Here is a 27,214-nt window from a genome sequence, read left to right on the forward strand (position 1 = left end):
ACTGTGATTTTTAAACAGAGGTCAAAAGTCTGCTTTTCTGGCTGGCTGCTACATGTTGGTGGTGTAGCAGCTCTTGAAATAGAGGAAACCTCAGTGAAATTACATGGTTTAATCATATCTAAATTTGTCTTGAGCTAATAAGTATTTTCACAGTGACAAGTATTTCAACAATGACAAAGATGCAGAACATAATTCTCACTTCAGTATGAGTCCCTTGCTGGATGTGGTCTCTGATTTTATCCTATAATCAGACTCCTTTCTTTGTCAAAATATTTGCCAACTTGTCCCCTCTCCAAGCCCCTTCTGCATTGTTGCCCTGTGAGTGGGACATCACTTGACTGATTTGTTAATGCTTCTCTTCCTCACTTATCTGAAAGTCCCACTTTTAATTCAGTGCTTGCAATGTTCAGCTGATAATTGGCTAGGTAGAAACTGGTGTTATTTAAGCTACTGCTTAAAAACCTCATACGTACAAACTATGAACACACCTTATAAAAGTGAAGCACAGGTACACTGACATGGGCCTACTGGGTCAGCCTCATGCTCTGTGTCATGAGGTGTCTGGTCTCCATCACTGGGTAGCGTTAGCCACACCAGAAGAAGGTCCATCAACAACTGCAGAAATGTCATTGGAACCGTATCAAGACAGTTTCTTCTGAACAGTATTGATCTGAAATTGCTAGGGAAGAGTAGAGAAGTAGAAGGCTACATTATTTTCATGTCAATTATTAAGTCCATGCTGACAGTTAATATGCATATAATTTCTAATTTCACTGAGTCTAATGACAGCTTGTTGCAGGGAGTTCTATAGTATTAACCTATTGCAAGTACTGCTTCTGCTGTTTTCCATCAGCCTTTGCTGTGTTTGATATAGGTTGTTATAAACTTATGAGATAGTGAACTGTCTTTTACTCTTTTTATCTAGATACCCACAAGGCTTTAAATAAGAACTGTGAAGGGGAGGAGCTCCCATATGCCCATTTGAACTGCAGTTCAAACATACCTGTTTGTTCCATCCCATTTATACCAAGCTGCATATGTGGAGATTGATAAACACATATAGGCATACATGTATATAAACAATACTTGGTGTTTAGGTATTTTGGGGTGCAGTGAATGGTAATAACCCTTAAGGGTATAGAATTGAATAGTTTAACTGAAGGTTATGATACTAAAACAATCAATTCATAGGCTTAATTAGGGCCAAGAAAAAAAGAGTAAATTCATAACTGTCAATGAAATACTTAATGAAAACCTTCTAGATGACAGAAAGATGAACTAGTCGTCCTCTGAAGTCACAGGAGGGATTTGCTTCTTGTTGTGAGAACTCATTTTGATAAAATACTTCTTTTTTTTTCAGTATTCTTTAGTTAAGCTATTGAAAATAGATGAATCTTGGATTGGATTGTGCAAGAAAGGTGAACGTTTCTACTGGGAGAACGGCACTGCTTTGAACATGAACTTGTAAGTTCCTTGTCATTGAATAACACATACCAACATACTGAGAATACCATCAAGTGCTTAAGCAAATAAAGAACTGGGGTTTGTAGCACAATATAATTTCTGTCAGCATTTTTTTTCCGATGGGACTTACAACCATGACTTTGAAAAGAAACTCTTTGCAGTTATTACTGATCTAAATCCAAAAGTGCCAATGAATGGAGAGAAGTCTGATTCAAAAAAGATGTTTTGTTAGCTCAGCACAGTAAGATGTTATTGATCATCCCTACTTACTTTAATGTCTATATGTTTTTCAGTACCTAGTGTAGACATTTCAACTTCCAGATCTTTAAAGTTCTTGGTTTCTAGTGTGATCCTTTGTTCTCATCTTCCTGAAATGCACAATATCTAGCAAAAGCTGTTTCAGTATGGCTTATGATGGTGTTGTCTTATGTAGTTGTAGTTGAGGCATTCATTTTTGTTAGCTATCAGGAGATAGCAATTAAACCTGTGTCTGAATGGATCTATTTCAACTGTCCTGAACTTCTGTCAGATACAATTTTTGCTGTTGTAGGTCTCCTGCAGCCCTCTCTTTGCCTCTTTGCTCTCTTTTAGACCTCTGCCAAGATTTTTTCCATCTATAAATAATTTAAAATAACTTTTTGTTGCATCATACCAAAGCATGATCTGTCATGATGTGTTCTAAAGATGTTTCATTTGGAATCACCATTTCCTTCTTTCTCAGCAGTATTCCAACCTATGACCAATTCTATTGGTGCAGTTCTAAAAATATTTCATAGACTAGTTGTTATTTATTTCCCTCAGTTTCTCATTTCCTTTACATTGCTGTCATTTTTCAGAGAGTATTTTTAAACAGTGGTGGAGGTGCCATGAACTCACAGACATCTTTTTCTAAACTTCCACCCTCCCTAGCACCTTGCCTTTCTTAGGAATTTTGAAGAAAAATACTTGTGATTGGAATTTCTCCTGGGAGTCACTTTTTCACTTTCAATTTATACCTGTCAAGATTATTGACATTATTCAGTGCCATCAGTAAACAGTTTAACCTGTTCTTCTATTTTTGCCTAGACTGTTCTGTCTATTGTTGGAATCCAAATTTTAGGGGAGATGGGACTTTGGCCAGACCCAGCATCACCACTGTCAAGGTTTTCTTATTCAGTACAGGTCCCAGTATGATTTCTTCAGATATATTGTCTGTATATCGGTAGTTTTAGCAGGTCACCTGTTACACTCACATTATTTTTTTTTTTTAGGAATCAGAGAGAATGAAGTGACAGGTAGGAAGGAATCATAGAATCATAGAATGGTTTGGTTTGGAAGGGACCTTAAAGATCATTTACTTCCAACTCCCCTGCCATGGGCAAGAACACCTCCCACTAGACCAGGCTGCTCAAAACCCCATCCAACCTGGCCTTGAACACTTAACAGGGGGCATCCACTGCTTCTATGGGCAACCTGTTCCGGTTCTTCACCACCGTCAGAGGAAAGAGTTTCTTCCTAATATCTAATCTAAATCTACCGTTTTTTAGTTTAAAGCCATTACGCCTTGTTCTATCAGTATTGAGTCCCTCAATACTGAGTCCCTCACCATCTTTTCTGTAGACTTCCTTTAGATAATGGAAGGCCACTATAAAGTTTCCCTGGAGTCTTCTCTTCTGCAGGCTGAACAACTCCATCTCTCTCAGCCTGTCTTCATAGGGGGAGCGCTCCAGCCCTCTGATCATCTTCGTTGCTCTCCTCTGGACCCTATCCAACAGGTCTATGTCTTTCTCGTGTGGGGGGGCCCAGAGCTAAATGGAGTACACCAAGTGGGGGTTCATGAGAGCAGAATATAGGGGGAGAATCACCTCCCTCAACCTGCTGGCCACACTTCTTTTGATACAGCCCTGGATACTGTTGGCTTTCTGCACTGCAAACGCACATTGCCAACTCACGTTGAGTTTTTAACCACCAACACCTCCAGGCCCTTCTCCTCAGAGCTGTTCTCAATCCATTCCCCATCCAGCCTGTATTTGTGCTTAGGATTGCCCCAGACCAGAGGCAGGACCTTGTGCTTGGCTTTTTTGAACTTCATAGGTTTGCATGTGCCCACCACTCTGGGTCCCTCTCAATGGCATCACTTCCCTACAGCATGTCAACTGCACCACACAGCTTCGTGTCACTGGCAAACTTGCTGAGGGTGCACTCAATCCCACAGTCCGTGTCACCAACAAAGATGTTAATTAATACCAGTCCCAATACCTGCCCTGAGATATACCACTCATCACTTGCCTCCACCTGAACATTCAGTAAGTGACCACAACTCTTAGAGTGCAACCATCCAACCAATTCCTTCCCCACCAAGTGGTCCATCCCTCAAATCCATGTCCCTCCAATTTAGGGATAAGGATATCATAGGGAGGTCCCAGTTGACAGGAAGCTGGCAAACATTTTTTCAATTTTCAAGAAAGGCAAGAAAGAAGACCATGGAAATTACAAGTACTAAGGGAGGTACTAATTCTAGGTACAGGTACTAGAGGAACCAGCTAGGAAAGGTGCCCTCCTAGATCTATTACTTGTGAATAGAGAGGATCTCATGGATGAAGTGGAGATTGGTGGGCATTTTGGCCATAGTGACTGTGAAATAAGTAATCAAATGTAAAATTTTCGGTGAGAGGAGGAGAACTGCCACCAGAACTTCAACCCTGTATATGGGGAAAGCAAGCAGATTTCCATATGGAGCTGCTCAGGGAACTGATGAGCAAAGTCCCCCAGGATCTTTTTTTTTGGAAGACATTTTTCTGAAGGCATTGGTGCCCATCAGTGCTACTCAGTTTTAAGTACCATCTCTTATGAGCACAGGAACAGGAAATTCCAAAATGTTGGAAGTCAAGCAAGCAGGACAGAAGGTTGGCTTGGCTGAGCAGAGTCTTGTAGACCTTAGGCAGAAAAAGAAAGTGTGTGTCCACTGGAAGTGAGCTTGGGTGATATGGGAGGTCCATAGAGATGCCGTTCACCATTGTAGGGAGAAAATTTGTGTGGCCTCAATTAGAGTTGAAGTTGGCCAGTATTGTGGGGGCTCTTTTAAAGGGCATTTAAAAATATGACTTACAGTATCCTTCTGAACCAAATATCCAAGATACATCTAAATAAAAACATAATATGATGGGTGAACAATTGGCTGTTGGGTTAAGCTCAAAGTATTACAGTAAATGAGGTTATTCCAGGCTGGTGTCCAGTCTCCAGTGGGATTCTTCAGAGCTCCATTTCAGGGCCAGTTCTCTTTAATGTTTTCATAAATGACTTCGATACAGGACTTAAAGTTGTATTAAGTAAGTTTGCGGATGACACTAAATTGGGAGGAGCTGTTGTCTGTGTTGAGGGTAGAAAGGCCTTGCAGAGAGATTCTGACAAATTAGAGAGCTGGGCAATCGTCATCTCTATGAAGTTTATCAAGTGCCAGACTCCACACTTGGGAAGAGGAAATGCTGGCTATATTTACAGACTAGGGGACAATAGGCTGGAGATCAGCCATATGGAAAGAGATCTGGGGATTTTGTACTATGTACTTGAAGAAAAACTTCTTGACATTTTTTCATCCCTAGTCAAGTTCAAGTTCTAGTCAAGTTCAGAAGTTCAAGTTCTTCAGATCATCTTCAGATGGATTAAGCATCTTCATAAGAAAATCAGACGGCTTTTGTGAATTTGTCATAAGCTGCAGACATCCCAGATTCTGCCACTGTTTATATTAGAAAATGTGAGGGATAAAACAGCTCTGCATCAGGCCTAACAAGCTCCCCCCTACCCTTTTCTCCTGAACATTTTTGGCCTCAGTAATTATAGGCTGTGGATATCATAAGCTGTCTTTTGTTTTTCCTCCTGTTACCGTGTGGTGTCTGTTCACAAAAATGGGGATTTATGCAGCAGTGCATGAGCTGAATGGGCTTTTCTAACAAGATTTGTTGCTCACCTTATTTTGAGCAGCTGAAACTAGCATGTCCCAGGGGACAAAAGTCAACTGGAAACTACTTCAGTGGAAGTTTGTTTTACAGCAGGCTGAAACATTTGGCTCTGTAGTAGAACAAATTATTTATTAATCTTTTTCCTTCCTGTATTTTTTCAGGTTTCAGATACAGAATCATTCTGAGTGTGCCTACTTGCACTCCTTCACTGTCTCTACATCGGCTTGCTCTTTGCCCAGGCGCTGGATCTGTACCTATTATCCCTAAAGTAATAACTCAGATCTTCTTGGGATCTTGATAGTTAAGATGTTTTTGTCTATTGTACAATCACTTTGGATAAATGGCAGTCCTGACATGGCCACAGACTTTTGTACCACCTGAAAGCCTAAATCAGAGAGAAGAAGGCTCCACACCAGCTTCCAGAAATGTGCTCTCCATAACACACCAGCTCTCCTGTCCTAAGACAGAAGAGGAATATTCTTGGTCCTATGCAGATCCTCTACAATGGGTGCTACTCGTGCTGGCTGCTGAAGGTGAAGGTGCAGTGGGATTCCTGATAGTCTTCTGCAGCATAATGATCTCTTTAGTGTTCTTCTTCGTCTCAGCTCATGGTTTTGGGGATGCCCGCCAGCCAGAGATACTAACCAGCTGGCACAGCTGCAGAAGCACTAAATCGGGGCTATTCACATTCTCCAAAAACTGATGTTTTTACAGTGCTTACTCACTATGTTAGTACACCATTTCCCCATCTGCCAACCTTCTGGCCTCACCCTCAGACCCAAGCATTTTGACCCTCTTACCTCCTTTTATTTTTTGTCCTAACTTGTGAGCATTGCATTTTTCTGCTTATTGCCTTTTAAATAAACCAATACACTAACTCTGCATTATGAACAGTCTGTGGCCATAACTGTAGAAAACAATTCCTGTGACTGCAGAAAGAGGAAGTTCATTTCTTATCAGAGGAAATCCTGCTAATAAAATGTTTCCTACTGCACATTTCTGGAACACAAAGTGCAGAAAAAAATCCTCTGAGCACGTAGCACTGGCAGTCTGGGACATGAGAACTGCAACAATCTGCTGGTAGCTAATATCCAACCTAAACTTCCCCTGGTGCAACCTGAGGCCCTTTCCCCATGTTCTGTTGCTTATTCCCTGGGAGAAGAGACTGACCCCTGCCCAGATACAGCCTCCTTTGAAATAGTTGTAGAGAGCAATAGGGTCTCCCCTGAGCCACCCTTTTTCTAGGCTAAATAACCCCAATGTCCTTAGCCGTTCCTCGTAAGACTTGTTCTCCAGACCCCTCACCAGCTTCATTGCCCTTCTCTGGACTTGCTTGATCACCTCTATGTCCTTCTTCTGTAGTGAGGGACCCAAAACTGAACACAGTACTCAAGGTGCGGCCTCACCAAAGACAAGTACAGAGGGACAATCACTTGGCCCCAGTTCTGGCGGCCACACTATTTCTGATACAAGCCAGGATGCTGTTGGTTTTCTTGGCCACCTGAGCACACTGCTGGATCACATTTAACCAGCTATCAACCAATACAAGTTGCAGACATAATACATAAGAACAGTAAGGGGCTTTATGAAAAAAAAGGGTGTCAGCCTCCTGCTTATAACACGATGAGATCTGCTTGTAATCATAGTGCTAGCAGACAAGAGTGGTTTTGGATTTGTGGACACAAGGCCACAGAATCTGTAAATCAATTCACAGATCTGTAAATCAATAAGAACTGCTCATCTAGTCATCAAACTAGTCATCTGAAACATTTGAAAACTTTGTTTGCTTTTGTTTTTCTTTTGATTGTATAAGAACATCTACATTCTATTAAAGCACCCATATTGTCCTTTGATCTGTATGATAAAATGTCTAGGTAGCTTCCTGCTTCTTTGTACAATGTCAGTGCCTCTTACAGGAATTCTGAACTTAGTTTATATGAAACATGTTTTTGAGAAACCTCATTTTGCTACAAGTTTTTCTCTAAAAATGTTCACAATATCATTAAAATCTTTACAAAAATGCATTAAGTTCCAGAGTTAAAAGAGCTTAGTTTCCCAGCTTATTTGAGTGATAGCAGATTACTTAGATCTGCTAGAAAAAGTAGTTTTCAGACATGTGAAGAGATTTCTCAGACATAACGCCTAAACACTGCAAAACTTCACCACTTGTGTAACCAGAAACTCTGCATTCTTGTGGTTCAGTACTTATACAGCATTCTTATAGTTTATGGGAGGCATCACTGAAGGAACAGAATTCTACGGCATCTAGAAATCTGACAGGAGAATTTACTCAAAGAAACAATGGATCATGTGATCAGTTTTTCTTAGCTCTTCCCCATGTTACTAAACATCTATGGTTCCTAATGATCTGAGTGACAGTTGGAGAAGGCCACCACTGTGAGCACAGTGGTAGAGATGGTGAGAGGTCTGGAGAACAAGCCTTACAAGGAGCAGCTGAGGGAGCTGGGATTGTTCAGCCTGGAGGAGACTTGGGGTGACCTTATCGCTCTCTACAGGTAACTTAAAAGAGGCTGTAGTGAGGTGGGGGTTGGTCTATTCTGGCACATGCCTGGTAACAGGATGAGGGGGAATGGGCTAAAGTTGTGCCAGGGGAGATTTACATTGGATATTAGGAAGAACTTATTTACTGAAAGGGTTGTTAGGCATTGGAATGGGCTGCCCAGGGAAGTTGTTCAGTCACCATCCCTGGAGGTCTTTAAAAGATGTTTAGATGTAGAGCTTAGTGATATGGTTTAGTGGAGGACTTGTTAGTGTTAGGTCAGAGGTTGGACTCGGTGATCTTGAGGTCTCTTCCAACCTAGATGATTCTGTGATTCTGTAATGATTCTATGATTAAAGGACTGGAGCAGAGGATGTCCAGAGGCCCCTTCCAACCTAAACCATTCTGTGATTCTATGATCTTGCCTGAGTTTTGGCCAAAGCTAGACCTGAAGAAGCTGTATTTGAGAGCCAAGGCTTCTTCTCACTGTAGGCTGCTCAGCTGTACAAAATACACACAATGTGCAAGGATTCCTCCATTTAAATACATCAAAAGCAGAGAGACAGCTCCCTGGCTGACAAAAAGAAAAACACAGAGGTTTAAAAGTATGCAGTATCTAGGGGAGGAATGGACATAGCTTAGGGGAAGTCATGTCTCATCACTGATCTGATGCTTCAGACGTCTGTAAACACAAGAACAGCACATTTTCATGTTACTTTAAATATTGCCAAAATCAGAAGAAACATCTTACTCTTCAAAGAAATCTGCATTGTCAGAAAATGGCCTCAAAACAGTGATACTGAGACTGGCTTTGTCTAACAGTAGGCCTGACTCAAATTTGAGTCCATCAAGAGCAATTAAAATGAGGTATGAATATAGTACACACAGTATGTTTGGAGAACTGGCAACTTATGCATGCCACCAAGAGTGCAGTGCTGTGAAGAAAAAACAAGGAAACAAACAAACAAACAGAATTGTTATTTAAAATATCGTTTTAATTTTAATTTTAATTTTAATTTTAATTTTAATTTTAATTTTAATTTTAATTTTTCTTTAGTCAAATCAGTGAAACCTAGAAGCACTCAGTAGTCTTCCTTAAGGTAAAAGAATAGGCATTTATTTTACCTTGCTGAATTTCAAAGACTAGATAGAAACATTAGAAGCCCATGAACAAAAGCACGTTTTACATTTATAAAGGAAAATGGTTGAAAAATCTCAGCAGACAATTTGTGGTTTCCTATGTGAAGCTTTATTCTACATGTTAACCAGATCAACACACAAGTTGGGGAACTTATTTGTGTTTATGGTGGTGGAAATAATATGAAAAGACAACACACTTGTTTGAGAGTTCATCTAACTACCAAAGCAAATTGAATAAGAAGGGAAAAAGGCAATTTTGGAAATGTTCCTGGAAAGCTCCCTTTATAAAAAAATCTATTTCACAGCCAGGTCTATTAGCCATATTTATGAATACTTTTGTATTGTATGTTAAGTGTCATGCAGCAAACTTGTTTAGCAGCAACCTTAGGTTTGCTGAGAATTTTTGTGCTGGGAAGATTCTTTTTTCCGTGAACTGTCAATATGTTATAGCAACATTTCAATGTGTGATGAAATACAATTGATTGAACATAAGCATTTCTATTTTGCCATTAGTGATAATTTTTTTTAAACAAATGAATGAGCACTGGTGGTGGGTTGACTTGGCTGGCCACCAGGTCCCCACCAAGCATCTCTCTCACTTCCCTCCTTAACAGGACAGGGGGAGAAAATAGAATGAAAAAAATCATGGATTGAGATAAAGATAGGGGATTGAGATTTTTCACCAATTACCATCTCAGACAAAACAGACTTGACTTAGGGAAGACTAATATAATTTATTGGCAATTAATAACAGAGTAAGGAAGGCAGTGAGAACCAAAAAAAAAAAAAAAAAAAAAAAAACACAAAACCTGAAAGTACACTACCCCCATCTTCTCTTCTTTTTAAGCTCAACTTCACTTCTGACTCCTGAATCTACCCCTTCCTCTTTCCCAAGTGGCACAGGGAGATGGGAAATGGGGTTTTCAGTTCGTCCATAATACTTCACAGAATCACAGAATCACAGAATTTCTAGGTTGGAAGAGACCTCAAGATCATCGAGTCCAACCTCTGACCTAACACTAACAGTCCCCACTAAACCATATCCCTAAGCTCTACATCTAAACATCTGCTCCTTCATCTTTACTCTCTGCTCCTGCTCCAGAATGGGGACCCTCCCACGGGATGCAGTTCTTCCTGAACTGATCCTGCGTGGGCTACCCACAGGCTGCAGTTCTTAAAGAACTGCTCCCACATTGGTCTGTAACACAGGGCCCATCCTTCAGAAGCAAACTGATCTAGCATGGGTCCCCCATGGGCAGCAGCTCCTGCCAGACCTCTTGCTTCACTCTGGGGTCTCCACAGGCTGCAGCTCCAGCCTGGGGCCAGCTCCTGCAGGGACTCTCCATGGGCTGCAGCCTCCTCCAGGCCAAATCCACCTGCTCCACTGGGAGCTCCTCCACGGGCTGCAGCATGAAGATCTGCTCCATGTGGGACCCAAAGGCTGCATGGGGACAGCCTGCGGTGGTGGTTTTACTCAGATGGGTGGCCAAGCTCCATCACAACCACTCTCTTACTCCCCCTCCTCAAAGGGAAAGGGGGAGAAAATACAATGGAAAGGACTCAAGGGTTGAGATAAGAACAGGGAAATCATTCAACAATTATCGTGACAGGCAAAACACACTCAGTATAGGGAGACAAAAAGATTTATTGCCTATTACTAACAAGCTAGAGAAGTGAGAAACAAAGGAAAGAAACCAAAAGCGCCTTCTCCCCATCCACCCTCTTCCACCTTCTCTGCCCAAGCGGTGCAGGGGAACAGGGGAATGGGGGTTGTGATCAGTCTATAGCGCTTCTTCTCCGCCTCTCCTTCTCAGCCACTCTCGTCCCCTGTGCTGTGGGGTCCCACCCACAGGATGCCGTCCTTGATGAACTGATCTGGCATGGGCTTCCCACAGGCTGCAGCTCTTCAAGAACTGCTCTGGATATGGGTCCATACCACAGGGTCCATCCATCAGGAGCAAACTGCTCCAGCCTGGGGTGCCCCACAGGCAGCAGCTCCTGCCAGGTCACCTGCTCCTGCGTGGTCTCCTCTCCACAGGCTACAGGTCCGGCCCGGAATCTGCTCGGGCAGGGGTCTTCCACAGGCGGCAGCCTCCATCGATGCAGGGCCACCTGCTCCACCGTGGTCTCCTCCACAGGCTGCAGCATGGAACCCTGCTCCACCGTGGTCTCCTCCACGGGCTGCAGGGGGACATCCTGCTTCACCATGGTCCTCACCACAAGCCACAGGGGGCTTCTGCTCTGGTTCCTGGAGCACCTTTCCCTCTTCTTCTTCACTGACCTTGGCGCATCCTGCAAGGCTGTTCCTCACTCCTCTCACTCTCCCAGCTGCTCTGTGGCAGAGTCTTTGTTTGTTTATTTGTTTGTTTGTTTTTCCCTTTCCTAAATATGGTTTCATAGAGGTGCAAAAATCATCACTTATTGGCTTGGCTCTGGCCAGCAGTGAGGCCCTTACCTTACATGGGGCAGCTTCTAGATTCTTCTCACGGAAGCCACCCCTATGGCCCCCTGCTACCAAAACCTTGCCATATAAACCCACTACACCTGCTCCACCAGGGACATCTCCACAGCCTGCAGGGGAATTTGTGCTCTGTGCCTGGAGCATCTCCTGCACTGACCTTGGGGGCTGCAGGGCTGGTTCTCTCCATACATTTTCTCACTCCTCTCTCCCATCTGCTGTTGCACATCAGTTTTTCTTAAATATGATTTAACAGAGGTGCAACCAACCATTGGCTTATAACACAGAAATACTCTATCGGTCATAGTAAATAGAAACTGTGAGTTTCTCTGATCCTAAGCATTAAAACCTAGTTAATATTTACTTTCTGATCATTTCCAATTTTTAGTCTTTATCTCTCCAGTTTCAGAGTCATCACCCAAATTGTCAGTCAGCTATTGGTCTTTCTGAAGGTCCTATGACTGCAGATAATTTGAGCAAAAAAATCAGAGCTCTTGCCACAGCTGCACATTTTACCATAATTTTTTCTTGAATAAAAAAACAATCACTGTGTGATAAATGGAACAAGATGGAACTGCTACACCATCTGCTGTTGATTCTAATTAGCATAATTGATATGATTAATATAATTATTGTAATGTAATTAGACAGCTTTAATGTCATGCAAACTGATTTAATCAACTCTTTATTTAGAAAGATAACTCAAATAAATAATGTGCCCTGACAAATGGTATTCAGTTCAAGTTTTAATGTGTAATTTCCCCTCATAAGAGGAGGGGTTTTAAAATCACATTATTTTTTGCAAGTATTGGAGGTTAGGGAAAAAGGAACATGGACAATGTTTAAATAATAATTGTTTGATTTCATTATGGAAAAGTTCTTGTATTAAAGCGTGGTGGGCTTATGGACACCATACAGAAAAACAATACCTTGGATAACATGCATGAAAACCAAAATAGATCAGGACAAAAACCATAATTGTCACTCCAAAGGTCCAGACTGGGAGATTCTTTTACCATTTTCCAGATGCAAGCTAAAATACTTTTACAGTCTACAACTTCTAGGTCTACAGCTTCTCATTTTAGAAGACTGGGTATACAGTGTTTGTCTGAAATTTTTGCTAATGGAGAGAATAAAAAAGAAAACTGAAAGTTGATTTACTGTCCGTTTCAATAGTGAAGCTATTTTAGATAATTGAAAGAATAAAAACTCATGCTATGGAAATTTTCCTTTGCTGAGAGAAAGAGATTGAACTTTTGGAATTCAGAATACCTGTGCAAGAAATTCCTTGGATATGTGTCTCCTGAGTCCACACTGAACCCAGTTCAGGTGGATACAGATACATTTTTCACAGTTGCCACTGATGGTTATCACTCAAGCAGGGTTACGGGTGAAGAGTCAGGCTGGGGGACAGGCAAGGGTAGTATACTGCCACAATGGGTGAGGCATGATTTCCCTCTAAATCTAAATGATAGTTCTCTAGATCTCATTTGAGACCCTTAAAAATTAGAGCCACTTTCCAGTTTTCTGACATGGATATTTCTAAGCAAGTTGTATAGCAGTATTAGTGGCTTGGTTGTCTGCTTGCTGGGTTTCTTTACACGTCTTGGATGGATAGCATCTGACCATGTCCCTTTGGGTGTATTAATTTTCCTGTTTATTGAATAACCTGTAACACTGACCTTCTGAACTGAGGCACACCCTCACATATGTGTCCCGTGAAGAAAATTTAAGTACAGAAACCTCACCAAGTTCCTCTGTAGCAAACACATGTAACACATCCACTGCACATGTTGGACTTCACAAAATAAAATAAAATTATATAGCATATTTTTGCAGCTTTGAAGTTTTCTTTCTGCTGAAATAAAATGTGAAATGCAAAGTCTGTTTGAGAAACAAGAACCAGAATAGAAAAAAAATATATATATAGATAAAAAGCCAGTTTTCTGAGCATGCAAAAATAAGAACTAGGTTGTGATATAAAATACTATGCACATCAAGTCTAAGCACACACTTAAAGAATGCCATGGAGACACTCTCATTGAAATGTCTGCATGCCTACATTTTCCTGTATTGTTCTTCTGTCTTGATGTTTGGAACCAAGTTGCATGCTCCATCCCTCTGTTGAGAAGGTGATCTATATTTTCAAGGCTCTTGACTGTCACTTACCTCCCTGCAACTTTGGTTGGTTCTACTGCCAACCTGAGAGCAACCTTGAGCTTAATTTAACTTGCTAACTTATTTAATAAACAATTCTGTGTTTTTTAACCCAGCCTATGCCACAGCTGGAAGACACTACCTATAAATGTCTTACTCCTTGACTTTCCTTTGGTATTTTCCCAAAGTTATCCTCTGCTAGTATATAACTAACACCTCAGTAATAGATTAGCAGATGCTGCTATGAGATCAGCACCCATCATTCACAGCATCATTGGTTTACCTTTCTTTTGTCCATGTGCTCCTCCATTTTCTTACTGTATCCACCTATTTGGCATATTTTTTTTTAATTTTATTGTTTATTTATTTATTTTTAGAGAAGTAGCTGATAAGGTTTGACAGGGTAGACTCACCAAGTTGTCATACATTGTACAGTATTCATTCTGTACTCACTCTGTTCCAGAACTGCTTTACTGCAGTAGAGAAATAATAATAATAATGCCATCTTTGGCAGAATGATGTAAAAAACCCAGATCCCTGAAAACTCTGTAACAAGTAAGGCTGCTGAAAGGTTGATGTTTTGCTGCTACATGGGATTTGACATACATGTTAGTTGACTGTATCCTTATTGTATGTGTACTGCTTGTATGCATCAATGGCTTGGTTAATTTTTGGCAGCGTGGTAATTCTTCTAAGTCTGGAAGACTGTTTGCCCTTTAATTGGGTGGGTTTTCTTCAAACTTTATATGTAGATACAGGAACATACTCTCACTTCCACTTTTCAAAACTGGTCTAAGAGTGTAAAGGGGATTTAGTACAAATGAAATGAGAGACTGTAGTATTTGAGCAATGTATTTATCAGACACATGAGTTTTAAAAACTGGTCTGTTCCTATGCAGGAGGAGAATCCACCTAAGAATCCATTTCTGACATTATTCCCACAGGTGGTCTTTTCTTAATCTTTTTAAGAGCTTTTTGAGACAACTCCAAGATTTATCCATCTACTCATTTTGATTTACTAGAAGTTTGTATAGCTTAGAAAAAAAAAAAAAAGGGGGGGGGGGAAAGAAAAAAAGAAAAATTATACAGACTATTGTAAGATGATTGTGGTAGGCTGAGCTTAGCCAGATGTCAGATGCCCACCCTGACACTTCTGCACTCTCTCACTCCCACTACTCTACAGGATAGGTGAGAAAATAAGGTGAAAAGACTCATGGATTTAAGGTAAAGACAGAGAAAGCACTTATGAGTTACTTTCACAAGCAAGACAGACTCAAGTTGGGGAAAATTAATTTAATTTATTGTAAATTAAAATAAAGTTGTATAGTGAGAAACAAAAATATTAAAACACCTTCCTCCCGCTCTCTTTTCCCAGGCTCAACTTCACACCTTCATTCCCAATTCCAATATCCCCTGCACCCACCCCCAAAGAGATGCAAGGAAGGTTGAGGATGGGGGATTCTGGTCAGCCAATGACAGCTCCTCTCTGCCACTCCTTCCTCCTCACAATCTTCCCCTGCTCCATGGTGGGTCTTCTCCTCAAGCTGCTGGGGAATCTGTGCTCTACTGCCTGGAGCACCTCCCGCTCATGCTCTCACATTGGTCTTCACAGGGCTTTTAACCCCTCACTCCTCACACTGCCATGAATGGATTTTAAACTTCTTTAAATGTGTTTTCCCAAGGTAACCACCAGCTTGGCTGATGGACTTTGCTGTGTCTTGCAGTGCTTCCATTGGAGCTGGCTTTGTCTGGCACCGCGCAATCCCTGGCCTCTTCCCAAAGAGGCCACCTCTGCAGCCCCCCTGTTACACATGCCTTGACACCTACTCCCAACACAATGATGGACAAGTATGACCCTTCAAAAAACAGCTGTTGCCAGCAGAATATCCTTTGCGTCAAGGTGCTACAAAGGGGCAAGGGGCCAGGAGCATCAGAGCAAGGCTTGTCAGACAGGGCCTGTCCATCTGCCCCACCAGGAGAAGGCACCTGGAGGCACCAGGACAGCCCCAGCCTTGACATCAGGCACATTCCTGGGATGGGGCCAGGGTAAGGCCTGTTTATGGGCCCATGGGTTGGCCTGGTTGGGTAGAGCATGGTGGTGGGGAGATGGCCCTGCTGGAGTTTCGTTGGGGCAGGGGCTGATGGCTCCAGAGTCTGATGTAGGGTCCTGAGTGCAGGAGATCCCAGTGGGTGGGCAGGTTAGAAATATCTGAGAAGGTTCTAAAGTTTTCAGAGATAGATGGAGAACTGCAAAAAAAATAAAAGAAAAAAGGTTCACTTGTTAATTCAGTTATTCTCTTTTAACTGTTACATTCCTTTTCATGGTCCCGTGACTTCATGACTTCAGTTAAAAGCACAAATGACCATCCACTGTCCCCTTCCTGTTTATAACACTTGTTTGAAACATTTTCCGTAACTGAGTTTGATACTAACCATCATTTGCAATCAATAGGAAGAAGTGACCTTGAGATGGAGAATGAAGAGGGTTACGCAGAACTGAATTTCAAAGCAAGGAAGAAAAACTCCAATGCAGGTAAGCATATAAGCATACACATTTCTCCTTCTATATTCAGACATATTTGAGCTACCATAAAACAATTAAACAAACAAACAAACAAAAACCACCACAAATCTGCCAAAATTTTAGTTGGTGTTGCTAAAAAGCAAATGGTATATGGCTATATATTGAGAAACATGATGAACAGTAGGTAAAAATACCACCAGGCTTGGAGTGTGTGTTGACAGTCCCAGTACAGGATGGAGATTAGAAAATGGAGGTATGGGAGGAAAGCATGAAGCAGTAATTGTCAGCAAGTTTGCAGTTGTCTCAGTTCATCAGCTATTTATATTTTGTCCCGTATTTTTTTTTTCCCTCCAAAAATCATCCAAGGAGAATTTAAGAATAATTTAAATGAAAACCGTAAGACAGTAACTTACTGTCCAATAAGCTTTTTCAACAACTTTTGGAGGGCTTTGTCAGGAGCAGCAGGGGAGAAAATACAAAGATAAATGCTAGAAGGCTTTCAAGGTTACTTTTGCTAACATCTACTTCTATAATGTGATGCACGGGAGAACTCAGACCACGAATATTAAGTTCTCAGAGCAATTAGACTTCCAGGTTCCAAACAGTTAATTAGCTATGATGATAGGTTCCTGAGAAATTCTGGCTGCACTCTTACATAACAACAATTTTTATCAGTAAAAAAGTGAAAGCCAACTTAAGTTACTCAGCATAGTAGGACTAATTTTGTGCAACTTTATTAACATCAATTATGCCAGTTTTGCTATTATTAAAACTTATACTGAAAGTTAATAAAAGTACAAAACCAGCAAAAGTGAGAGAAAAATAAATGGAAAGCTGATAATAAAACCTAATATTTATTTAACTAAGAATTTTAAGTTGTCAAACTTACCAAAATGCAAAAATATGTTGCTGTAATGGAGTAGGTTGAACATTTTCATTTAAAAGAAGCAGAGAGTTAGGCAAAGTGTATGTGACCAAATGTACATAATAGTATGTGACCATAAACACACAGAGTATGTATTGACTAAGTCAGTTTTAAAATGCTCATCATCTCCCTCCATGACTGGGTCCCAAAAGACCACTGCAGGAGCAAACAGGCAGAACAGGAAGACTTCAGGCAAGCAGCTTACAGGAACCGTTGTTCCTTTAAGCGTCCTTCAGGCCACATCCACCTGCTCCACTGTGGGCTCCTTCATGGGCTGCAGGGGAACTTCCACTCTGGTGTCTGGAGCAGAAGTTCCTCCACTTGTGCTTCTACTCCACTTCTGGAGCAGAAGCACCTCCACTTCCTTCTTCACTGACCTGTGTCTGCAGGGCTGTTTCTCTGTACATTTTCTGCTCTCCCAGCTGCTGTTGTACCACAGATTTCTTCCCCCTTTCTTAAATACACACAGAGGTGCAACCGGCATTGCCCACTGGCTCTTATCTGACTTGTTATAGCTTCTGGGCTTTTCTCACACACCCCACCCTTGCAGTTCCCCTCCTACCAAAATATTGCCACATAAACTCAATATACAGTGTGTGAGCTAGATTTAGACTAGACACAGACTAGTCACTGTAGCATGGTTTTATCTCGGAAGTGAATTTGCTGGAGTGGTTAGTAGTGGTTGCAATGCCCTGTTGGCATAATCCAATGCAATATTGACACCAGTTCTTGTAGCACAGAAGAAAGACCACAATGCAGAGCTCCCCTTCCTTCCTGCAGTCACATCCGATCTTGCCAGTGGTGAAAGCTGCAGAGGTGTCCTGAGAAGCTGGGCAAACACTGAGCTGTTAGCTTGTGCTTCACTGTCAGCACTGTGATATCACCACTACCAGAGCTCATTCTGGGTATTTGTGCAATAATCTGAGTATTTACACAAGTCACTTGTTACTGTTTTGCCTGCAGTCCAGCCATTGTGCAAATCATGGCAGAGATAAGATTAGATAACCTAGTTGCCTTTTTGTTGTCAAAATCACTACACAGTACCCAAGGAAGGAGAATGCACACACATGCATAACCATAATATATGTTGCATAGTCAGTGAAAAGAACTGTATTCTATTTACAGAATATGTGCTGTCTAAATAGGGTGGGAATATAAAAACAGTGGGGATTAATTTGAATATTTAAAGACAACTAGTCACATATACAGAATTTCCAAAGTAAGTATGATTGCACGGACAAATGAGGAAAAAAATGTTTGACCTCTGTGCAAAAATGACAGCTAGAAACCAGTCATGAAGTGGAAGTGTTAGAGAAAATGAATTTATCATGTTGCATAAAGTTCAACAGTCTTTTCATGATCTGAAATGCAGCTCCATGCATTACATTTTTGAAATAATAGTGTTGCAGCATAGAACTTTTCAAACAGCTGATTCACATCTGATCTAGATCACCAGTATTTGAAATGTAATAGTTATTAAAGGATATTTACAAAAGATACTTACTGATGTAATTTACTAGATGCAAAACAAGATCTTCATGAGGTAAAATATTTTCCTACACCATTTTCTCTTCTGAGAAGGTTAATTTCCATGAAATGGAAAGTCATTCTTCTGTTGTTCTCTGACTTTATTCCATGACCCCAACTCAGGGCAAATGAGAGTAAGGACTGGCACTGTATGTAATGGAGGGGCTGGACTACATGGAGCTTGTAGTTGGTGATGACATGGTAGAGAGCCTCTGAGTAAAGATTAAGGGACAAACAAATTAACAGATGTCATTGTGGGAGTCTACTATAGGCCACCCAGCCAAGATGATGACACCTATGAATTGTTCTTTAAGGAGCGAAGAGATAACCTAGATCAGCCACCCTTGTACTTTTTGGTGACTTCAGCTTGCCAGATGTGAACTGGGAATACCCCACTGCTGATGCAAACAGGTCCAGGAGATTCCTAAAAAATCTTGATGATAACTTCAAGATTTAAGTACAGGTACTAAGGGAGCTGGCTAGGAAAGGTGCCCTCCTAGATCTGTTTCTTGTGAATAGAGATGATCTCATGGGTGGAGTGGCGATTGGTGGCCATCTTGGCTGTGAAATAAGGAATCAAATGTAAAATTTTCGGTGAGGAGAACTGCCACCAGAACTTCAACCCTGTATATGGGGAAAGCAAGCAGATTTCCATATGGAGCTGCTCAGGGAACTGATGAGCAAAGTCCCCCAGGATCTTTTTTTTTGGAAGACATTTTTCTGAAGACATTGGTGCCCATCAGTGCTACTCAGTTTTAAGTACTACCTCTTATGAGCACAGGAACAGGAAATTCCAAAATGTTGGAAGTCAAGCAAGCAGGACAGAAGGTTGGCTTGGCTGAGCAGAGTCTTGTAGACCTTAGGCAGAAAAAGAAAGTGTGTGTCCACTGGAAGTGAGGTCGGGTGATATGGGAGGTCCGTAGAGATGCCGTTCACTATTGTAGGGAGAAAATTTGTGTGGCCTCAATTAGAGTTGAAGTTGGCCAGTATTGTGGGGGCTCTTTTAAAGGGCTTTAAAAAATATGCTAACAGCAAAAGGAGGACCAGAGAAAACATTGGTCCATTACTTGATGAGGATGGTCAGCTCACAAATAGGGACGTAGACAAAGCAAAGATGCTTAATGCTTTCTTCGCCTCTGTCTTCAACACCGATGGTGGGCTCTGAGTTGGAGGGCCATGACTGCAGTAACCATGAACTTCCAGCCAACCCTGAGCTTGTGGAGGATTTGCTGCTCCACCTGGATGCATATAAGTCTATGGAATGTGAAAGGATTCTTCCCAGGGTATTCAAAGAGCTGACTGATGTCATCACAAGACCTCTCTCCCTTACTTTTCAATGGTCTTGGGAATCTGGAGAGGTCCTGTTTGACTGGAAGCTGGCAAAAGTTACTGCTTTCAAGAAGGGCAAGAAAAAAGGCCCTGGAAATTACAGGCCTGTCAGTCTCAGTTCAGTGCCTGGTAAAATTATGGAGAAAATTATTCTGGAAATTACTGAAATTCAGCTGAAGGACAATGTGGTCATTGGTAAGAGCCAGCTTGGGCTGATGAGGTGAAGGTCCTGCTTAACAAATTTAATTTCTTTTCATGACAAGGTCACCCACCTAGTTGACCAAAGGAAGAAGTTGATGTAATCTTTTTGTATGTAAGCAAAGCTGAAACAGTGTTTCTCACCATATCTTTCTGAACAAAATTACCAGCATACAGGTAGATGAATAATAATGTGATGGGCAAGCAATTGGCTGATGGGTTAGGCTCAAAGTATTACAATAAATGGGGTTACATCAGGCTGGTAGCCGGTCACTAGTGGGATTCCCTGGGGCTCAATATTAGGGCCAGTTCTCTTTAATGTTTTCATAAATGACTTGGATGCAGGACTTGAGGGTCTATTAAGTTTGCAGATGACACTAAATTGGGAGTTGACTCTCTCTAGGGTAGAGAGGCATGGTGTAGAGATCTTGACAAAACAGAGGGCTGGGCAATCACCAACTGCATGAAGCTGAACAAAAGGAAGTGCCAGATTCAGCACCTGGGATTGGGGTAACCCTGGTTATACATACAGACTGGGGGACAAGAGGCTAGAGATCAGCCCCACGGAAAGGGATCTGGGGCTTGATGGCAAATGGAATGGCAAATTCAACAGTGTGCCCTGGCAGCCAGAAGGTTGAACTGTATCCTTGAGTTCATCAGGCATGGCATTGCTAGCCAGTTGACGAAAGTGACTGTCCCACTCTACCCTGTGCTGGTGCAGCCTCACCTTGAATACCATGTGCAGTTTGGGGCCCCACAATATAAGGACATAAAACCGCTAGAGAGCATCCAAAGGAGGGCTATGAAGACGGTGAAAGGATCTAGAGGCAAGACATGTGAGGAGTAGCTGAAGTTACCTGGTTTGTTCATCCTAGAGAAGAGGAGACTGAGGGGAGGCCTCATGGCAGCCTGCAGCTCCCTCATGAGGGGAGCAGAGGGGCAGGCGCTGAGCTCTGCTCTCTGGGGACAGCAACAGGACCCGAGGGAACGGCATGGAGCTGGGGCTGGGGAGATTCAGCTGGACATTAGGAAAAGGTTCTTCAGTGAGGGGGTGGTTGTACTCTGGAAGAGGGCCCCTAGGGAAGTTCATGGCACCAAGCCAGTCAGAGTTCAGTAAGTGTTTAGTCAATGCTCTCAGACATCTGGTCTGATTTTTGGATGGCCCTGTGTGGAGCCCGGAGCTGGTCTTTGTGGGTCCTTTCCAACTCAGGATATTCTATGTTTCCATGAAAAAAATCTCCAAATTATAACACAGACTTTTCTAAAGGCCTTTGACTTGGCATCCAGTGTACAGGTGATTAATTAGTGAGTCCTGGTGCTAAAGAATTTAGCCCAAAGGTCTACTGGTCCTTTGTTGATTGACAGTGTGGGTATTCATAGCCCGAGAACTTTTTTATTTGCACATTACATATGTGTCTTTTTCTTTGCAACTGTTAGGAACTTCAATTCTTCCTTATATCTTTTTACTGTTTGTGAGGTTTTGTTTAGTAATGTTTATTAAATGCTTGCTGTAACATGTAACAGTCATGTTACTTGCCAGAGTGATATCCACCTGATATGAAGAAGCAGAAAGCGGTAGCTTATAACCTCAAATGGATAGGTAAACAGTGAAAACAGATTCAACAAATTCAAACCCAAAAAAACTTTTCATAAATGAATTTGTTAGAAATAATAACCACTTGATATGCATAAGGCAACCAGAAGGGAAAAGAGAACGATCACAAAGCACATAGCAATGTGACAGTGAAGGATATTCCGTCTGAATGATGTCTAGAGAAATACAGATTTATGTCCTGGGTAATATCATATGCCATGTTTATAAAACCATCTTATTTCTTGCAGAATTTTCCTCCAATTCTTCAGCCTTGCGGTATCTTGCTGCACTCTCAGGATTTCTGAATCTTATATTTCTGGGAGCTGTGATTGCATTATTTCAGCAATGTGAGTGACCAGGTGAAATATTTTGCTTTAATTCCTGTGCAATTGGCAGGTGTTAATCTTCGATTTAAACAATTTTTCCAAACACTGTTTTGATATGGTGACAAGATCACTCAATGCTTTCCACAACTGGGTTTCTAATGAAGGTTAGAGGGAGTTATTGGTATTTTGAGGCTGTGGATCTGCAGAAGATCAGTGGCTTTCGGAGGGCAGTTGCATGTTTGGAGTTTATGAACAGATCTGGAGTCTCTCATTTTTCAGTCCCTCAGCCTGACAGTCCCTCTTTTCTTTTCCAAAACTGAACAAATAACCCAGATTTCTAGCCAAAGAATTAATTTTTCAGTTTGTAAAAGCACTTTTATTAAGGAAACAGAGTTCAGTCTGGATATGTGGTGTAACTGGAACCCCTGCTACCTCCTCTTCCTCTCATCCTCACAGCCAGTCTTCACCTCCTGATGCCCATCTTTGTGTGCCTTAAGTTTCAGCCAGTCCTACCAGACCTGCACAACAGGAAATGTGAGCTGTACTTCAGGGATGGTTGAGATAGGAAGCTGGAAGATGTTACATGTAGATGAAATATACTGCTTTAAACAGAAATAAAAATGTGTGCCTATAAATGTATAAATGTGGTCTTTCCACTGTCCACAAAATGTGTGCTTAAGCACTGGCTCACTGCCAGTACTGATCGCAGAGCTTAAAAATCTAGCACAAATGTATGCCATTATCCCTGGACATTCAAACTTTGGCATCAGAAAGAAGTGGCTGCAGTTGCCCTGGAAAAGCAAGTTGAACAAGGTGGTCATCAACAAGCATCTAAATACTTACCAAGGAGTCTAATTTTAGTTTTCTCCTTCAGAAAATCTCAGCCTGATAACCCCAATGTCCAGCCTGCTTCCGGACATAAAAATCACTTTGCACATCAAAATCACCTGAGAATCTGGGAGAAAATAAAAATTCAGAAGCACTTCTGGATATGACTACATTGTTAATGGCAGCCATTCTCCCTTTCTCTGGATTTGAGGCCTGCACTCACACATCAACCCATTCTTTTCTGAAATTAGCTGAATACAGAGTTCAGGCACTAGAAAATCAATGGCACAGCCATGTTATTAGGTTGTTATATACCATGTTTTTAAAAACAAGTTGATGACACAATCTGTGCTGTCTATGGAAGTTCTTTACAGTTCATTAAAATGTTGAAGATTCTTGTCCAGGTGACTTGCCATCAAGTAATGTGTGGAAGTCCAGAGAAAATATTTCTGAAAGTGGCAATATCTCAGGGGAAGATCTCCATGAAAACAACTTACTGACTGCATTAAAGGAGAGTTTATGCATGAATACAAATGGTAAGGAAATAAAATCTCGTTCATAGTACCATAAATGGTTTGAAACTCTAGAAAAGATTAATATAAAAAATAAACACCTGATGAAGTAACCGACCTTCAGATTACAGAATGATAATGTTTATATTGTTAAAGATGTATAAAGTGATCTACTTCAGAGTTCCATTCTTGGAAATGTTAGTTTAAGAAAGAAATTCAAGTGGAGTAGTGATACTGAAGGTCTTTGTGACTTCTCTGTGGGTTCCATGGAAACCAATTGTACTACTCCCAGGGATTTCAGCAGAATGGAAATTTTATCTGTGGCTTCTATCCCAGTTTTTATGTAAATTATTTAGCACAATTATCTAGAGTTCTGAAATATTTAAATGCACAGAGTGATCCCTAATGACTATCCTTATTGCCACTGTAAAGCAGAAACAATGTGCTTTCTTAAAATGAAGTTTACCATCACAGTTTCTGCCCCACTCCTGTCTTAAAGCTTCTTTAATTTCATATTCAGAAGCCTCAGAAAAGTGTGAGTCAATATTACTAGTATCAGTTGTAAATAAGAAAGTGTCAAAATCCATTCACCCCAAACTCTTCACAGACTCCAGATGTGAGCTCTGCCCCATTGGTTGGAAGCTGCATTATGGGAGATGTTATTACTACTCAGAAAGAAGTGACACCTGGGAGAATAGTAGAAAGTATTGCCTAAGAAGAAAATCTGAGCTCCTGATTATAGAAAATGAGACTGAAATGGTAAGCTTGTAAGGCAATCTGTGGTTCAAATACTATTTTTACTTATACCTTGAGAATCCAAATATCACAGCAAAGCTTTCCGTGTATAATTAGAAGACATGTCTAATCCATACATGCTCATAAAAGGCATTGTCAGTGGTAAATGCACTGATGATTGATCTCTGCATGTTAAGAAATGTTTGTGTCAAAAAGACCAGTAGTCCAGATTTCATTTAAATAGATGCAATGATATGCTTATACTTTATCTCCAGCAAGAATCAGATGGAATTTAATTGAAGGATTCTTGCATGTTATATTCCAAATCAAACCCGTTCAGAGCTAAGTTGATACAAAGGCTGTTGCCTTTCTTCTGGGAATGGATCTATTTCTCTGTACTTTATATATTTTAAAATGTCAATATTAGGCTGAGCTGGCAAAATGATCACTTCCTTCCCTGTAAGGAGAAAAAAACAGGTACCTTCAGCTGCTATATTTCAGATCAGCCTGATTCTCATCTAAAATGTGCTTATGGAATGAACCCAGGCAAGGAGCCAAAATTAGCTCCTTGGTTGCTCCACTTAGCCACAGCACAGAGGTATAATTGAGAATCTGAACTAATTTATATGCTGTTTTTCCTTCAATTTCTTGGAAACATTCTCTGGAGTTTTTGGGCATGCAACCCTTGCTGTCTTTAAAATGTTAGTTATCACTGTATGTTACTGGTGCTGGAGTTTTATGAAGTGCCATTATTATGAGAATTCAAAGGCATATACATTTCTTCAGGATTTCTTAAATAAACTGAAGGATAAAGACATTGGCTTTGTTTGGACTGGATTAAGTTTCAATGAAGACGAAGGAAAATGGTTATGGCTCAATGATCCCAAACATCTAGGGCACAGGTAGGTTCATTCTGGAATCAATCAGTGTTGTCTTTACAATGTATTTTCTACTTGCTATGCTGAAGCTATTCAGCCATTACCATGAGAAAGTGAGAATACGATGTCAGAAAAAAGTAAGAAAATGATGTCAGGTGCCATGCTCCAGTCAGGCATCTCAGCCTATCCTGATTTTTCTCTATACAGAATTCTGATCAAAACATGCAGATGAAAAGCGAAATTTGTTGGCAGATTTCAGAAAAGAAACTGAATTTATTAGGAGGTGAGAATGCTGCATAAGCTTTTTTCTTCCAGCTATATTTCAAGTAGGGAAACAGAAAGGATGAAGCTTATTAAACAAGCAAAACCTGTCTGCTTTGTCAGAGAATCAAAAGAATGACAGCATAAAAACAACAACAAAAATCCAGTCTTTGTGGTTTCACTATTTATCTATTCTTTTTTTTTTTTCCCATAACACAAATTCCGAGATATTTATGTCTGTTTTTTGTTTTGTTCTTGCAGTTTTACAATAAAAGGAAGGAAGAAAGAAGAAAAATGTGCTGCCTATAAGCTGACAAAAATGCATGCTGATAACTGCCACTCCCTATACAGGTGGATTTGCAGAAAGAATGCAGTGTTTCTGCAGGTCTAAGATGTTTTAAAGTGAGAGAGTAGGTTCTTTTAAGATTTATAGCATTTTACAGTGGGTAGGATATCTGATGTAAAATTAAGGGGAAATTGTTGACCTGAATTCTGTTATTCTATTTGTGATTAAAATCCAGGAAGATTTCAGGCTTGTTTCTCTCTTCTTTTCCAGATGAAGGTATAAAATCTATGTCTTTGTGCACACTGATGCATGGCCCCTTAGAGCTACAAAAACAAGTAGCCTACCAACTTTAAGTTTAAGGAGTTTAAGAAGACTAAGAGTTGTATAAACCATAGGTAAAATGAGGGTTTTGTACTAGCCTGGCAAATAGATCATACAGCAGACCAAAAGTTGCTACTGCTGCTTATTTTAGATGAAGAGATTATAATTAGTACTATGCACTTAAATGTGCCTGCATATCTTACCTCTGGAGGACCAACATAGGAAGTCAGCATGACTCTGTGAAAGAGCAAGCCAAAATCTTGTATATTTTCAAAAAAATGGTTTCATGTACTTCATTCAGTGCTGCAGAATTTGAAACTTAAAAATACCATAAATACCTCTTGAATTTGGATGTGAGATTCAGTTGTCTGTCTTTGTTCTACTAGTGCACTAGAAATGGCAAAATCACATTTATGGGGCTACAGGGCTATAATCTATTGATAGTCCACTGACAGACAATTTTTACAAATCAGATTTTTGTTTGTTTGTTTGTTTAATTTTGCAACCCTCCTACATCTCAAGGCTACTGATCATGATGGGGCAGTGGATCTCAGAGAAATTTGCTCTTTTCTCTCTGCTCTAACCTTAAGATAACTTGTACAGGTCTGAGAGTAACCTGTAGTTCTTCATTGTTAGTATAACATACTAAGCAGTTTAGTAGCCAAGAGAAATCAGTGTAATGATTAAAATGATGACTCTAACATGTAAAGCCAAGTTCCAAATTGCTGTAGTTGTGGGAGATCACTCTAAGAGGCTCTTCCACCAGCAATGCTGCATTTTGGATTCCAGTAGCAATGTGGGTTCTTTGGTTGTTTACTAAATATCCAGTAACCTCTCCCTTTATGGCTTTTGAGCAACATGTCAGGCTTTAGGTGTAAGAGTAGGATTCTGTAACATTTCTGGCAATTATTTGAAAATCGTTGAAAATTGTTTAGCAATGCCTAAATGTATTGAGCCTAACAGCATACAATTGCAATGATTTCTGTGAGCTGGGTATTTCTTCTGTGGGTATGATGTAAATAAAACCACATCCTTTACCGGTGTTACTTTACATACACATCTATTATCAGATAAATTATACACAGATTATATACAACAATTTGTGTACACGTGCTGTACACAATATTGTTATACATACCTGAAACTATCTGGCTAACTCCTTCACAACAACAACAAAAAAACTTATTTGTAATATTGGAACATGGTAGTATACTACTCACTTAGTTTTTTGAAATCTCTGTAATAGAGGAACTCTTGGTTACCACTATGACCGGTTTTCTATCCAGCCCAGAAGCATACGCTTTTACATATAT

The 27,214-nt window shown here is 40.7% G+C and overlaps 1 protein-coding gene across 2 annotated transcripts; it reads left to right on the top strand.

Annotated features, from left to right (window-relative positions):
- The first annotated feature begins 35 nt into the window (after nucleotides 1-35).
- LOC137841220 (killer cell lectin-like receptor subfamily F member 1) lies at nucleotides 36-27,037 on the top strand. Of its 2 annotated transcripts, XM_068653912.1 has the most exons (7): nucleotides 1,341-1,464; nucleotides 16,110-16,190; nucleotides 22,003-22,101; nucleotides 23,313-23,444; nucleotides 24,028-24,179; nucleotides 24,942-25,057; nucleotides 25,556-27,037. In XM_068653912.1, the coding sequence occupies exons 2-7, from the start codon at nucleotides 16,127-16,129 to the stop codon at nucleotides 25,683-25,685; spliced, it is 693 nt and encodes a 230-aa protein (XP_068510013.1). In that variant the 5' UTR covers nucleotides 1,341-1,464; nucleotides 16,110-16,126; the 3' UTR covers nucleotides 25,686-27,037. The 2 variants fall into 2 exon arrangements, 1 of the variants encoding a protein (XP_068510013.1); XR_011088494.1 differs by lacking the exons at nucleotides 16,110-16,190; nucleotides 22,003-22,101; nucleotides 23,313-23,444; ... (1 more) ...; nucleotides 24,942-25,057; nucleotides 25,556-27,037 and adding an exon at nucleotides 5,564-9,851 and having other exon boundaries at nucleotides 36-1,464.
- The last annotated feature ends 177 nt before the right edge of the window (nucleotides 27,038-27,214 follow it).

The sequence above is a fragment of the Anas acuta genome, chromosome 1 (genome assembly GCF_963932015.1).
Source record: "Anas acuta chromosome 1, bAnaAcu1.1, whole genome shotgun sequence".
NCBI classification, from domain to species: domain Eukaryota; kingdom Metazoa; phylum Chordata; class Aves; order Anseriformes; family Anatidae; genus Anas; species Anas acuta.